Genomic DNA, 15,436 nt, shown 5'->3' on the forward strand with positions numbered 1-15,436 from the left:
TATATTCATGTGGTTCTCATGGTAAAAGACGTACACATACAGAATTCTCTGTGTTCATCAAAATGAGCGAATGTCGCTTACCACCGGGCAGTAAGGGGTAGAAAACATATTATTTACCTTCTTAGAAGGAGCCCTAAATGAGGTTTACAGGCTACAAATTTTGACAGTGTGCAATGATTTCAAGAACCTCTACCAAAATTGTCATGCTATTCACCTACAGGCTAATTGATACTTAATTGTATCAATTGGCATGAACACCACAGGTGCATTTATTGGGCGTGCAGAAATTGCGGTGTTATCCATACCCTGGATCCTACTGTAAATGGGAGTCTCAAAGGTCTCTCTGCCCCATATGAGGAAATCGAATACACTGAACAATCACTGCATTAGGAACACCTACTGAATAACAGATTGGTCCATCTTTTCAGGAGGTTATGGTTTTTAGACGTCAGGGAACAGATGCCACAAGGTGGTGAACATCTTCCATCCTCAACTAGACCCATGCTCACTGCTGCAGCTCCGTCGGTGCACATTTTGTAGATAAGTGAGAGCAGATCTCACAGCCCTTTCCTGCATATCCCAAACATGATCAAAAGGGTTACAGCCCAGAAACGTAGAAGGATGCGTCAGCAGCACCATATAAACCCCAATCCGGGTCGGGCTAATAAATGCAGTAGCCAAGATACTTAGGAGACCGAATCCAACTCCTAAACAATTTCCATGGATATACGAAAAACTTCGGCAGCATACAAGGGTGCAAATCCATAGAAGAATGTATTCTCCCATCACATACAAAAATGGCGACGTTTCAGCCATATTGGCCTTTCCCAAGCTTGAAAAAGTCCAATATGGCTGAAATGTCACCATTTTTGTATGTGATGGGAGAATACATTTTTCTATGGATTTGCACCCTTGTATGCTGCCAAAGTTTTTCGTATATCCAAGGATTACAGCCCAGTGAGTTTGGGGACCAAGGCTGTGTGGATAATTCATTGTCATGTTTCTCCAATCTCTCCATAGTGATTGAGCTTGAAGGCTTGGAACAGTGTCATGTTAAAAGATGGAACTGTGTTCAGGAAAAGCTTCCTGAAGATATGGGTGCAAATGGTCAGATAACAGGTCCCTGTAGTGTTCAATATTTAAAGATTGTGGTATGATGACACTACAGCCATGCCAGGAAAACACTCCCCAGACCATAACACCACTATTACCGGCCCGTTGAACCCCAATGGTGCACCCATGGGTTACGGCTTCATGCAGTTTACCTTAGATGCAGATCTTGTCATCCATATGGTTCATCAGGAAACATGACTGTGCACTTCGGATGACCTTTTGTCATATGTTCAAAATCCACTGATGTCTTTCCTGAGCCCATGTTGGCAATGACATGGAGTCATAAGAGGAACCCTTGTCGCTCTCCAGCTATTGAAACCCAGTCAACTAAAGATACGCTTCATGGTCATTGTGGAAATGTGTCTAACTTCCCACTGTTGTACTGTTGGGTAAGTTGGTCTACTTTGGCATGTCGTTGCTGAGATATCAGATGCGCCACCTGAGGCTTGTCTCTAAGATCAACTACACGTGACCTGCCGCTGTGTGATTGTCTCTTGGATGTCTGTCCGTGGTTCAACTAGTTTTGGTACACTCTTGATACCGTGGTTTGAGAACAACCAACAAGTGCGACTGTTTCAGAAATACTGGCACCAGACCTCCAGGTACCAACAATCTGTCTGCGGTCATAGTTACTCAAGTCACCATGTTTACCCATAATTGCCAAATGCACAGAGAAAACACTAGCACATTATCTGAGAGCAGATTGTGATGCACCCATCCTCTGGTACCACGTTACTGATCACAGGATGTCACTTACTAGCTGATCCAAATGCAGTGATTGTCCAGTGTACATTGATGTAAATGCTCCTGGAAGTTCTAAGAACCGGAGAAGTTAGGTGGAGTGATGACTACTTACAGAGAACCAAAGATCAAATTTATTATATACAGTTGCAAGAAAAAAGTAAGTGAACTCTGAGAAATTATGTGGATTTCTGCATTGATTACTAACAAAATGTGATCTGGTTGTTATTAAGAATGAGCGAGTATACTCGCTAAGGCACTACTCGCTCGAGTAATGTGCCTTAGCCGAGTATCTCCCCGCTCGTCCCTGAAGATTCGGGGGCCGCCGCAGCTGACAGGTGAGTTGCGGCGGGGAGCAGGGGGGAGAGAGAGAGATCTCCCCTCCGTTCCTCCCCGCTCTCCCCCGCAGCTCCCCGCCCCGCGCTGGCCCCTGAATCTTTAGGGACGAGCGGGGAGATACTCGGCTAAGGCACATTACTCGAGCGAGTAGTGCCTTAGCGAGTATACTCGCTCATCCCTAGTTGTTATACAAGTCACAATTAGATAAACACATTCAAACTAATCTAATAACACAAACAGTTGTACCGTTCGTGTTTTTCAGCAATCACATTATATTTTACTAGTAATAAATGCAGAAATCGAGGTCATTCCAAAGGGTTCACTTATTTATTTTTCTTACAACTGTAAATCTATGTACTGTAGACAGGCTTGCCTTTTTAAATACCAGTCCTGCAGCAAAGTAGTAAAAACGTTTCAATCACGCTCTGTTGGTTCTGAATCCATTTTTTATCAACAGGAGATTGTGTTTTTTTCTATTTTATTTATTTTATTTTTTTTGGAGCATTTGAAGAAAAATGATCAATTTGCAAGCAGCGGCTCAAGGACAAAGAATGAAAACTGTAGACATAAAAATGTAGGAAGGGAAGAACTGCAAAGGTTGAAATAGCTTAAGGCAATATTCACACACTTATTATCAACGGGATCCAAACTAACCGTTTTAATTTCCATCCTGTTTAACATGTAAACTTCTATTAAATATATTGACATTTACGGGCCGGACCCTTTTTCACAATATATTTTCAGGGAGGACGTTCTTCAATGACTAGTTAAGTATATGGTTCCCTACTAAAATCGATGGGCATTCATATATTGCAAGGATACCAACAGCCTATAGTTAGCAATTGTGGAGACCTGATTAGCAATTGTGCTCTGCTCTGGCAAAAATGAGTTGGTTTCAGATTGGAAGACCACTGTATATTAGCCCCAGATGCCCCAATAGTGAATAACTATGCTAATATAAAAGCCTAGTCTAACAGTAATGATATACCCATGCCGATCCCTGTTTTAAAGAGAGTTGTCAAGCAGTAGAAAAACATGGTTGCTTTCTTCCGATAACAGTGTTACACTTGCTTATGCCTTGTGTCTGTTATTGCAGCTCATGCCATTGAAGTGAATGGGTCAAGCTGCAATACCACACACAACCTGTGGACAGGTGAGGTGCTATTTTTGAAAGAAAGCAGTCATGTTTTTCTAATCCTGGATAATCCCTTTAACGTGATTCAAGTGAACGGATAGGTGAAAAAAAATTTTTTCTAGGTCAGATGGGATTCGGTCATGCAATACGCAACATTCATCACTATTTTCCAATATTCTCACTTGGTTTGTAGTGGAAATTGCTAACATGTTAACCAAGCTTTATCCCAACATGTTGTTCAGGTTAGAAAAAAGATGGCTGAGGGGGTCACTTAATAACGGTGTATAAATATATTAGGGGTCAATACAGAGATCTTTTCCATCAACTATTTGTACCCAGGACTGTGACTGTAACAAGAAAGCATCCTCTGTGTCTAAAGGAAAGAAGGTTTCTACAGCAATATAGAAGGGGGTTCTTTACTGTAAGAGCAGTGAGACTGTGGAGTTCTCTGCCTGAGGACATGGTGATGGGGAACCCACTAAAAGAGTACAAAGAGGGGCCTGGACGCCTTTCTTGAGTGTAATAATTTTACATGCTATAGTCACTAGTTTACTTAAGAAGGGTCGCTGATCCAGGGATAATTCTGAGATTTGGAGTCGGGAAGGAATTTTTTCTTTTTGCTTTTTTCTGGATCAACATTGCAGGATAATAGCCTGAACTGGATGGACATAGGTCTTTTTCAGCCTTACGTACTATAGTACTATGTACGGTACCCAGTTCAGTATAATTTAATTTCCCTTCCATTTAATAAACCCAAAATTTATGGAAACAGGAACCCTCTGCTTATGGGAGGTCATTGAAGATAAAAGCTTCCCATTGTTCCCAGTTGTTGTATTTTGTGACATGCTAGGCAGTGACATGCTTGGCTTCTCTTGGACACCTCATTGACTAGTGATGTCTCCCTCCCTAGTTCTCTTCCTGTACATGCGGTATCTTATCTTCCTGCTCTTGTTCGTCTTCTGAAATGTCCTCCTGTTTAACTTTCCATGGCCCATGCTGTCTGACCTTTCTGTTTAATACTTCCCAAATGATTATCCAACCTCTATAACTCACTGACATTAATGAACATTTAGGGCGGTTCTGGTTTTAATGACCATATTTCCGTGTTGATAAGGGAGATGCTACATTAAGGCTTGTGGATGAGTAAAGGACTATCGGGAGTAGCATTTTATGCCAAAGGACAAATGGTATCGGAAACAAATGACAGGACAGGGTGGGACATTTTGCTCTTATATCTATACAATACTTTTATTTTCTAGCATTCCATATAGTATCCATTGTTTTACTCTCAGCTGTGTGTAAACATAGCAAAAAAAATCACCTCCTCTGTATCTTGGCCAACATCCACCTAACCTTTATTGGGCACACAGGCCAAAGAGGATTGGCAAGGAAGGTGTTAATCTCCTTGGAACAATACATACGCACAGCATCTCTTGGCAACTCTACCTCCTTTCCTAATGCCCAGACTTGGTAAGGAGTGATGCCCAGCAGTGTTACGCATGCAATAGTCTGGCTGTGTGCCCCGTGCCAGCGTGGGTGGAATGTTTCCGCTCGTGGAGGAGAACCCTTGTGTCTGTCAAATAGTGACACATGTGTTGGAATTTGATTATTTAGCAAATGAAGGAAAAATTAGATTTTACGTATAATACACTGATGGAACGGAGAGGAATTCTAAAAAAGAACGGGACCGAGAGTTACATATATTTTGGACTATTTCTCTGGAGGCAAGATCCTAAATGTAAATACACAGGAAGTATATTGTATGAAATGTGTAAGGAATGCTCAGATTCAATGAGCCATATATAGTTTGAAATCTAATATATGTTCCATTTTACACTTCATTGGCAACATCAGAATACGTTAACATGCCAATCAATTCTTCATATGGAATCTGATGGCAGTAACCAACCAAATGACCCATACAGAGAGCTCATTTCCCTATATGTAGATGGTTATAAAAGAAGACATAATATATATCATAAACCTCATTGGATTCCTTCACTGCAACGTTGTACAATATGTTTGCCTCGGTAGAAATAGCTCTTAACTGCTGACTATCATATTTACGTCTGGTAAGAACTAGTTCTGCTTTTCATCATCCAGAATCATCGGAGGCTGATGTTTATGGCCAAAGGCAATATTCCTTTTGGCTATAGATAGAATACTAGGATGCTGCATGTACAATAATATATGGGGCCAGTATCCTTTTTTTTTAATACCCCCTTGAAGTACCCTTTTAGGGCATACCTAAAGGGACTATCTTGTCAACTGCTTTCCATATACCCTGTTATAGTATGTGAACATCATAGTGGGGAGTCTGCTGCTTGGGATCCCCTCTATGCACATATAATGAGCAGTTTGCCACTAGTTTGGCAGGGTCTCTGTGTAACAGGGTTTTGATAGCCCTGGAGTGGATGATAAAATGAATATAGTTGTCCATAATTTATTGTTTGATGACCGATTGCTATTTTATTTGGTCACTGTAACTTTAAAAAGTGAAACCTACTTTAAGGGTGGAAAGTAGGTGACCCGCTGAGTCCGAGAATGTAAGTTTTATACTTGCCTCTGCTGTTGTTCCCCCAGAGTCAGCACTGGAATGATGCTGCTAAGTAGTTCACCCATCATAATGCATTGAGTGTCAGCTTCCAATGCTGACACCAGGGGAAGGATAGTGGAGGCAAGTATAACACTTACCTCTTCCTGTCAGTTTCTTTCACTATCCAAGTACCTTTTGATGATATAGGAAATGGACTGACCTACACTTCTAAGGGTTATAATTGTCTGTCTGTCCCGTTTGATAAATTGCCTTTTTCTTGCCATTATGATAGTAACTTGCTTCGTCCTAAAGAGCAAAACTGAGAGTTTGAAAGTAATCATCAAAAGTTAAGACACCTGTAGGAACGGTTTGCATCCGATTTCAAACCATAATTTGTTTTCTATGCTGCAGAGCAGCTGTCCTTGTGTTCCCTGAAAAAAAAGCCCTTTGGTTGAAATCATAAATTCAGACTATTGTTATAATGTCATAATATTTTTATGTTTTTTACTTACTTTTGAACTATTTCACATTATTTGGTGGACTTGAACTGTTAATGTAAAAAAAATCTGGAAAAACTGAGGTGTTCTAACCTTTTGAACAGTTAATGTACATCTGTTACCATTACCATTCAGGTGATATAAGTGCGAATGTGATATTTGACTACCTACTTCGAAACTGAACTCTGATGTTCCTAGTCAAGTGATCACTTACCATCAGTAAGGGTTTGGAAGCACATTTTCCCACTGTATTTCCCATAACCCGCCACAGTTCGTGCTCGGACCTGCACCACATAGACAACTCCCGGCCTCAGGCCATCTATGCTTGCTGTGTTTGTTTGGCTCTTGGCTATAGAAGAGTTAAATTCATTGTGATCCTGATAATAAGAAAAAAGTAATTAAGGAAAAGAAAAAGCAATTACATGTTAAGGCATTTAGTAATGTCACATCTGATTAGTTTTGAAGTTTGTAGCCTCTATGTTTCAGCAAAAATAAGCTCTACTTCGTCCCACTTTTTATGCATGGATAAATAACAATCAGGTAAGACAAGCTTCTTTGTGGAGCAAATGTGTGATATACGGAAAATACTGTACAGTGGACATCTAGCCCTCTGCAATGTTTTCCTTAAAGGGGTTGTCCAGTTGTAAATTATTAATGGCCTATCCATAGGGATAGGCCACCAATAGCAGATTAGTCGTGGTCTACCAAAAAGGACCCTCGCCGGTCAGTTGTTTGCCAGGTCAGTGTGCTTGTGCATTGAGTAGTTTTTTGCAGAAAGCAGAGTGCTCCATTCCCCCTGCAGTGGTCAGGCTTTGTATTACAGACAAAGTTCCCATCTTGGGTGAAGATCCCACTCTGATCTATTATTGATGACCTATTCTGTGTATAGGCCCTAAATAGTTTCCAACTGCACAACCCCTTTAGGTGACGGCACCCTGAGTGTCCAACAGGACTCAGTTCTTTGGTCTTAGACATTTGCTCCCTATAGAGTTTAAAGATCTCCTTGATAGGAGTAATTCTGTTTATTCACGCATGCACAGAAAATGGCCTTGAGCATATGCCACACTTGTCAATAGGATACATGCAGTATTGCAGCTCAGGTTCATTTAAGTGAATGGAGCTGAGCTGCAAGACCAGATACAAAACCATGAACAAAAGTGGTAATATTTGTTTTCCAAATTTGACAACCCCTTTAAACTGTACACTTTTTGCTTCTTACTTTAGTGACTTGGGTATTCTAGTTACACGTAAGCTAAGCAGCCCTACTCAATGTCAAGCAGCTGCTGCAAAAGCAAATAAGATTTGAAGGGGTATTCCCATCTCTGAACCCTATTTCAATATGTTCGAAATCGCAAAACAATGCATTCACTCATAAGGTGTTTATTTCCAAATAACTTCATTCTCCAGATATTACAGATATTGATTCCTCTACCCTCTGGTTGTTTACTACTCGTTGCCAAGGAAACAGACCACCTCTTCTAGGGAAAGAAATAGCAGAACACAACGGTTTTGGTTGCCGGGCTGAACTTACATTTTTTCTAAGGAATTTACAAAGGACATTCGTTATATGTAGAGGGAATCGGATTTAGACATCTACTGTATATAAGTCAGGGTTGCTTACAGTTAGAGTAGTCAAATTATAGAATGGCTTACTCCAAAAGGTAGTAAAAGGCAGAGACAATGACAGCATTTTTAAAATATATACTTAAAAGGGGTGCAGAAGAATATAGATTTCAATAGAGTCTGATTAAATAGGATATATAAAGCAGAGTTGAGCAAACCAAAGCAGTAGAGCCCCGTTTCAGCTTGAGCTTTGCTAAATATTTGGTTGGGCACAGATCCAAACCGAACTTTTAGCAAAGTCCTACTTGAAATAGGCTTTTACTGGTTCAGTTTGTTCAACACTAGTCCAGAACACTGATGTATAACACAGTCCAAGAGCCATACAAGCCCTGGATAAGACTATCAGAATCTTAACCCTTTCCAATCCAATTTGTATCCTGGTTTTCCTAGGGGCTTACTCTTTTTCTGCCGTTATACAACGGCGCTATCTGCTGGCTAAAGCCAGTACTGCATGAGGTGACACGTTAGATAGGCTCCGACAGCAGTGAGGCTGGTAATATACAGTAAGAGAACCCCGACGGACGTCTTCCAACATCGGAGCTGTACAGCCTGAAATCATAATGTCTTTAGAGGTCAGACAGTGGATTGGAAAGGGTTAAACAAGGATTTTATGGCTCTTAGATAGTGTTATACAGCAGTTTTGGGGGTTTTGTCGAACTTCCGGTTTCGTTCACCAAAATCCTGGCTCTTCTTTTTAGCCTATGCAACTATGAAACAATAACTGCTTGAAAAGCCAATTCTTAATACACTAATTCTTGCAAACACCCATTTCATCACAATATCAGCATCATTATATCATAATCCGTTTGCCTCCCCCTCACTTTTATACTCATCCGTTCTACATACAAAATGACTGCCAGCGCCGTGTACCAGCAAATAATAAACTGCAAAATGCAGAGCGTTCTTGTGCTGCTAACAGGTGATTCATGTATTAATTGGGATTTCGTCACTAGCAGAGCAGAGACAATACATCTAATCACTGGTATTGTAATTTCAGCCAAATGCACGGAAATCAAAGTATCGTCTGAAGGCCTTATAACTGCAGATCAATGGGCAGCATCGTGACCACCAGGAACGGACATTCATGAAAGGAATTTTACAGTTAAGGCGAAACAGCGATTTCTAGTATAGATTTTTAAGCAAGCTATCAGAAAAGTTGAAGTCTTTGCATTTACCACAAAGTCACTCCAGAAGGGCACGCAGGATCTCAGACAGGTAAGAAATCCTATTATCCTTTTATTGTACATGGGGCCTAGTTTGCACTACCTAGTCAAAAATGCCGTAGCAAATTCTACTGACCTCCGAGTAGATGTATCTACTGTAATAGGAACTGCAGCCAAGAAGAATATTACTGAATTAGTAAACATTGTGCTCTTTATGGATCATTAAGACATCCATAATCACCGAAGCTGGGAAGACGATGCTAATAACTTACAATTCTACATCAGCGCTAAGCTATTCAGGGTTGGACATTTCAGATGAATGAGCGGCTCTGCTACAAAACATACAGTACATTTCTCACCTTCTCATAAAATCGGATCTCATAGTCTAGAATAATTCCATTGGGCTGTTCTGGTTGTGGCCAAGACAGGGTAATACTCTTCATGGTAGCTCGGACTTGGTGCATGATGGGTACAGTGGAGGGAGCTGTAGAAATAAAATGGCAATATATGGTTTTAGTCACATCATGTAGTGGGCTTGATATTTTTTGAGTAAAACTACACATGGATGTAAAACGTCTACCCATGGATTCCAGAAAGCCTGCAAGAAAAAAACAGGGGTAGGCTCTATCATATTCCATAAAACAGAGACAATGCTGCAGTGGTATGTTAGTAGAAAGTAGTTCCTCACGGAGGTACCATAAAGTTGTATATTCAGCGTCTATGCGCCAATAATATAGACTTGTACAGAAGCCTACCCCAATTTACCACATCTGTGTGATGTTATTTTGCTCATTTGTGTTGCAGCAATACAAGGTAAAGAATTAGAAAAATGTGCTTCCTTCCAAAAGCAGTGAAACACTTGTCCATGGCCGGCCTTAGCTACATGTGACCCATACTATCGCCTAGGGCACCAACTTGTAGGAGGGGCAACGGGCGGATGTAGGCTGCGGATGAACTTCCCCATTAAGTCTGTTTGGCCAGATGATCCTCTTCCTCCATGCGGCAGTGTTTTGTGGGGCTACATGAATCATTATTCAGCTGGCTCTGTCTTCTCCGCCAAGGATGTTGCAAGGTGCCGCTGTCAGTATATCAGCGCCACTGCAACACCTTCACTTAGTTCTGCTGCTGTATTTATGTTATGAGCTTGGTTCTGGTGCTGTATTTATGTTATGGGTTTTGTTGTGGTATTGTATTTATGTTAGGAGCTATGTATGGTTCTGGAGCTTTATTTATTTATTGAGCTGTTCTGGTTTGGATAAACTGCTGCAGATATAGCAAAGTGTAACTTGAGTGTGCCAACTTTCTGCGACAAGTTATCTTTTCTTGAGCCATTGAAAAATATTGTTCTCTTAAGCCGCCTGCAGACGGGCGGAAATTCTGCGGCGGGATATCCCACGGAATTTCCGCCCCTGGAAGCTGCCATGGGATTGCATTAACAAACGCAATCCTATGCAGACGGCCGCGATTTGGCCGCGGCAAACAAATCGCGGCATGCTCTATTTCTGTGCAGCCCCGCACAGAGATGTCACTCACCGGCCGCCGGCCCCGCTCTGCGCTTGCGCCAGCTGCCTGGCAGCCGGCACTAGAAAGAACCAGGGCCGCGGGAGAGGTGAGTGCCCGCGCTGCTCTCTTCAGACGCTCGGGTCCTGCTGCGAGAATTCTCGCAGCCGGATCCAACCCGGCCGTCTGCAGGCGGCCTTATATTAACACAAAATATGTAATGGTAGAAGCGACTGAAAGGGTAAATAAACCATGGCACAAAATTTATCTTAACACATTAAATCTCAGGCTAAACTTTACTACATCTGTATCCCGCTGATTTCTGCAGAAGTAGAATAGGGTGGTTTCTCCATTCGGGGAACAGGAAAGGGGAATCTCCATGGCCGAATGGGTCCGTCTCTGGACAAAACCGAACAGCAGTGGATGAACCCCATCGACTATAATGTGGTCCGTCAGCTTTCCACGCAGCTTCCCGGCTTTTGGACAGAAGAAAAAACTCTGCATGCAGCACTTTTTCTTCCGGTATTTTGAGCCAGATTTGTAATGGAACCTCCAGCCAGAGGTTCCAAAGTAGATTTGCAAATAGCCTTGTATATAATTTGTTTCTTAGGATAGGGCAAAATATTTTACATAGGGTAACATATAAGCTAAGACACTGCATCTGTCCATAGGTTGTGTCTGATATTGTAGCTCGGCCCCTTTCACTTTAATGCACATGAGCTTCACAACCACTCAACCCACAGACAGGATTGGGCCTAATTCTAGTAGAAAGCAGCCATGTTTTTCTAATTTTGGTCAACCTTTCCAATTTTACTTAAGAGTGACATACTAGACCATCTTACCTTATTTGACACCATCGCAATCCCTGCTAGCAAGTTCCTAACATTCAGATGTATTCTACATTTATTTTGCAGTACTTTGTACAAGGAGGACACCGCACCACGTGCATCGTTGTTATACCCCCTCTGCTAGGGTCTGGGACACAATCCAGTAATTTATAGATGATGAGCGGTAAAAGGAATGTTTAACAATATGTGGAAATAATTTTCACTATTCCCCAAGGCCTCAATTAGTAAATGTTGTCTTTTATGTAGTATAGAAATGTAATCTGCATTCCCTTATACTGAGGCAATGTATACAATGCGGTGATAGATAATGAGCGATCATTTTGATGTATGCAAAACACATTTTTTGAACGAATAATGTCATCATGTAATGGAGTGCAACGTATATGTGCTTTACATAATGCAGATGTAGCAGATCTGGAGTTTGCCATTTTGCACAACCCCCATCGAAATTACAATATGTGCTGTTTTCTAGGCAGTAGACCGCAAAGATTTAGACTGTTGCTCATCCTCAGACCCAGCAGTATGTAGTAGACACTGCCAGGTATGCACATTTCTGCAGAAGTACAACTACGGTAGACTGCCTAAAACACAACCCATAGGGATAAATGGACTTGGTGCAATGGGTCATCCAAGTTTGTCAATGGATCAGCATGGAGGTAAGAAGGTATAGTGATAAATTGCTTACCCAGGGTATCAGCACAGCCCAAGGGAAATGCTGAGAAAATTCCCGATTACATGGTTTTTACGGAGTAAATGGAGTGGTGGTAAATAAGAATGAGTCGGCCACATGCTTGTAAAACTTGATTAACAAAAAGACACACAGGCCAGCATTTATAGGCGTTCATTCACAGCTCTGGTAGTGTTATGATCTTTCCTAAAGGGTTAAAAATGTGACCATGGTGATGGACTGGAAGATGCACCAAAAAGTGCCCTAAAACTACAAAGTGTGCCAAAATTAGCAGCAAATTTTGACATGATAAAACTAGGCACGCTAAATAAGTGCTCACTGATTGGCTAAGGCTGTGATACAAAGAGTGGGCACAAAGAAGGTAAAAGAGTGCTGAGCTGAGTATCAGGGCTCCTTCACACGGGCGATGCGATTTTGGAACGCTGCATCTCTTGTTTTGTCACCTGTTCGGGCGGCCGGAATACTGTAGGGTGGGAGAAGAGAGTTCAGCTCTGCTAAACTTCCTCCTCCTCTCTGCCCCATGCCGGTTGCCAGCAAAGGGGGAGGGGGTGGGAGCTAGCGTGTTAAACTCTCCCCCTTGTCTGCCCCTTGCCGGCTGCCGGCCAGGGGTGGAGAGATGGATGGAAGGGGGAGGGAGTTTAGCAGAACTGCTGCTAAACTCCCTCCCAACTTCCTTTTCCGGCAGCTCCTATAGGCTCTCATAGGAGTTTATGAGACCAGCCGCCGTATTCCGGCTAAAGTCTGGACCTATCTTTTTCGGTTCCGTGTAATAGCGATCAGCCAAAATGGGCACCAGTGCGCTATTTTTTCTGGCCGGCCGATTTTTCGCTCCCAGAAATCACCCATCTGAACAAATGAATTTGAATCCAATGCTTCAGATAGTCACGATTTTCGGACGGTGTTTTATCTCAGCAAAATTGACGCTATAAAACCCCTATGTAAATACAGCTTTAGGGCGAGCACCCACTGGCGTTTTTTTACCTGCGTTTTGCGTTTTTCCTGCACAGGCATAGAGATAACATGTGTTCCTGTCCACTGGTGTTTTTTTTGCGTTGCGTTTGCGTTTTTAACATAGGAACTGTCAGTTGCATATGTGTCCTTATTTTTCTCCATGGAAATTAATGGAAAAGCTGCGAAAACGCCGCGAAAAACGCAGCGGAAAACGCAAACGCCAGTGGGTGCTCGCCCTTAAGCTGTAAAGAGGGCCTGGTGAATGGTTTCCAGGGCTGCCAGAGCAGGATGCTGTGGCTCCGAGTGGGACAGCCAACCGACATCGGCGAAGAGAGAAATTGGAGACTTCATCAGCAATGACTTGTAAGTGTGGCTGGCCTCTGAAAAACCTCTAGGTGTGCACACTTAGGAGAGGGTGTGTGGACACTAACATTGCGCAGGTTTCTGGTTCTCAAACCCAGGTTATGGACTGTGTTATGTAAAGGAACATTATATGTGTATACAGGAACCAGCTTTTGTCAAAGATCGTGTTGGGGTGGTGATCACAAAGGAGAAGTTGTGCGTTGTATTCTGCCTTTTTATATTTCTTTGAGCCAGTATCACTAATAAGCGAGTGTTATAGATACTGTTTACATAGTATTGCTGTTATTATGTACTGCTCACAAAGTGTTCTTATTCCTGCATTTTAGCTAATGGTAGATACGGCCTTATCTTCAAATGTAAAAGGTCAACTGCACCTTCGTTACTGTTGTATTAATGCTCATCCCTATTTTGCCTTTGTTTCAAATAAATATTGTATACTTTGGTGACTCCTTCTGCAGGAGTTCTCAGTGATCATCTGTAATCTGTAGGGGAACCCATCAGCAAGTGTTACATTTCCCTGCAGCACCACCACAGGGCAAGTGAAGCATTACATCGTTCACATTGAATTTAATAGGCAGTTCATGTACTGCATAGACATACTGCACTCTGGTAGCTGTTCTGGATGATACACTGTCCTATCATGGCGTGTTAGCATGTTACATGTCCTAAACTATGCTACCTTGGAGGTGTTTGTGATGGAAAATGCATGCTATTGGATATACAGATCATGCGTCTTCACGCAAACCATCTATCATGAAGTGCAATGCATCGGCTCATCTATAATTGCGTAAGGATTGTCGTTATTGGACAGTCGAGCGATTGAATACCGTTCCAGGAAGTGACGAATTACGCTACTCCATTTTCATATCAGATGGGCAAATGTGGGTGTGGAGGATGCCTGTGGGATGCCTTGTGCCTGAGTGTGTTAAGTACAGCGAGGTTCCATTATGGTTTGGGGATGTTTTACGTGGCATGGTCTCTGTCCGTTGGCTTTAGTGAGAAGAACAATGATGACAGAGGGGAAATTCTAGACAATAATGTGCTGCTGACAATGTGACAATACTCTGGGAATGATCTTCAATACTTCCAACAAGATAATGACTTGTCAGAAGTCCAACGTTGGTTTGGGGATATGAATGTATTACAATTGGACTGGCTGCACAGAGACCCGACCTGAACCCTACTGAACATCTTTGGGATGAACTGGAGTGTCGGGTCAGGAAATATGAACAGTGTCCATCTTCTTTGAAAGAACTCGCCAGATATATGCAGGTTGAATGGAGGGAAATACCAGCTGAAGTATATCACACATTAGTAGAAAGCATGCCATAGAGAGTATCTGATATCATTAGGACCAAAGAAGACCCCACTAAGTATTAAAATATATAAATAAATAATACTTTTGATTCTTGCTGAAATGTTCAGTTCCATTTGGTAGGATAGTATAGATGAGGGTCTAAATTCCCAGTATTTAAAAATATATACATTTTTTAAACCAGACAGATTGATAGGGTATTATGGACTTGTGTAACTGATGACTTATTCCCTGGATAGGTCATGAGTAGTTGATGGACGGGAGTCCATCGCTCAGAACCCCCTCTATCAGCTGATTGGCAAGCCATTGTCATAAGTGGGCAGAGGAGGAAGTCGGAGCGTTGGCTTCACTACCATTGAAATCAATAGGAACGCCGCTCTGTTTTTATACTTTCTGCTCAGGACAAGACGTGGTGCCCTGACCATAGTCTTGATTAGGGAGCATAGGAGCAGGACAGTGCTTCCTCCTCGGATGACAAAGTCTACCAATGCCAGTGCAGTGGGCCGGGGTCCTGAGCGGTGGTCATGAGTTAAAAAAAAATCAGGTCCATCTTAATACAAAGGTTTTTATGGTGGCTTTGAAATCAGAAGGTGATTTTCTGTTAGGTGATTACAATCGCTTAAC

At 42.1% G+C, this 15,436-nt stretch overlaps 1 protein-coding gene across 3 annotated transcripts in view; it reads right to left on the reverse strand.

Annotated features, from left to right (window-relative positions):
• EPHB1 (EPH receptor B1) overlaps positions 1–15,436 on the reverse strand; it is a 353,248-nt gene that overhangs the window by 89,330 nt on the left and 248,482 nt on the right. For all 3 annotated transcript variants that reach the window (XR_010791585.1, XM_066598091.1, XM_066598092.1), the window contains exons 6-7: positions 9,507–9,631; positions 6,576–6,738 (exon numbers count right to left, since the gene is read on the reverse strand). Coding sequence is in view for 2 of the 3 variants with exons in the window: in XM_066598091.1 (XP_066454188.1) it covers positions 6,576–6,738; positions 9,507–9,631 (288 nt within the window). In the remaining variant the exon portion in view is untranslated. The remainder of the gene's footprint in view (positions 1–6,575; positions 6,739–9,506; positions 9,632–15,436) is intronic.

This window comes from Eleutherodactylus coqui, chromosome 1 (genome assembly GCF_035609145.1).
Source record: "Eleutherodactylus coqui strain aEleCoq1 chromosome 1, aEleCoq1.hap1, whole genome shotgun sequence".
In the NCBI taxonomy this organism is placed as follows: Eukaryota; Metazoa; Chordata; class Amphibia; order Anura; family Eleutherodactylidae; genus Eleutherodactylus; species Eleutherodactylus coqui.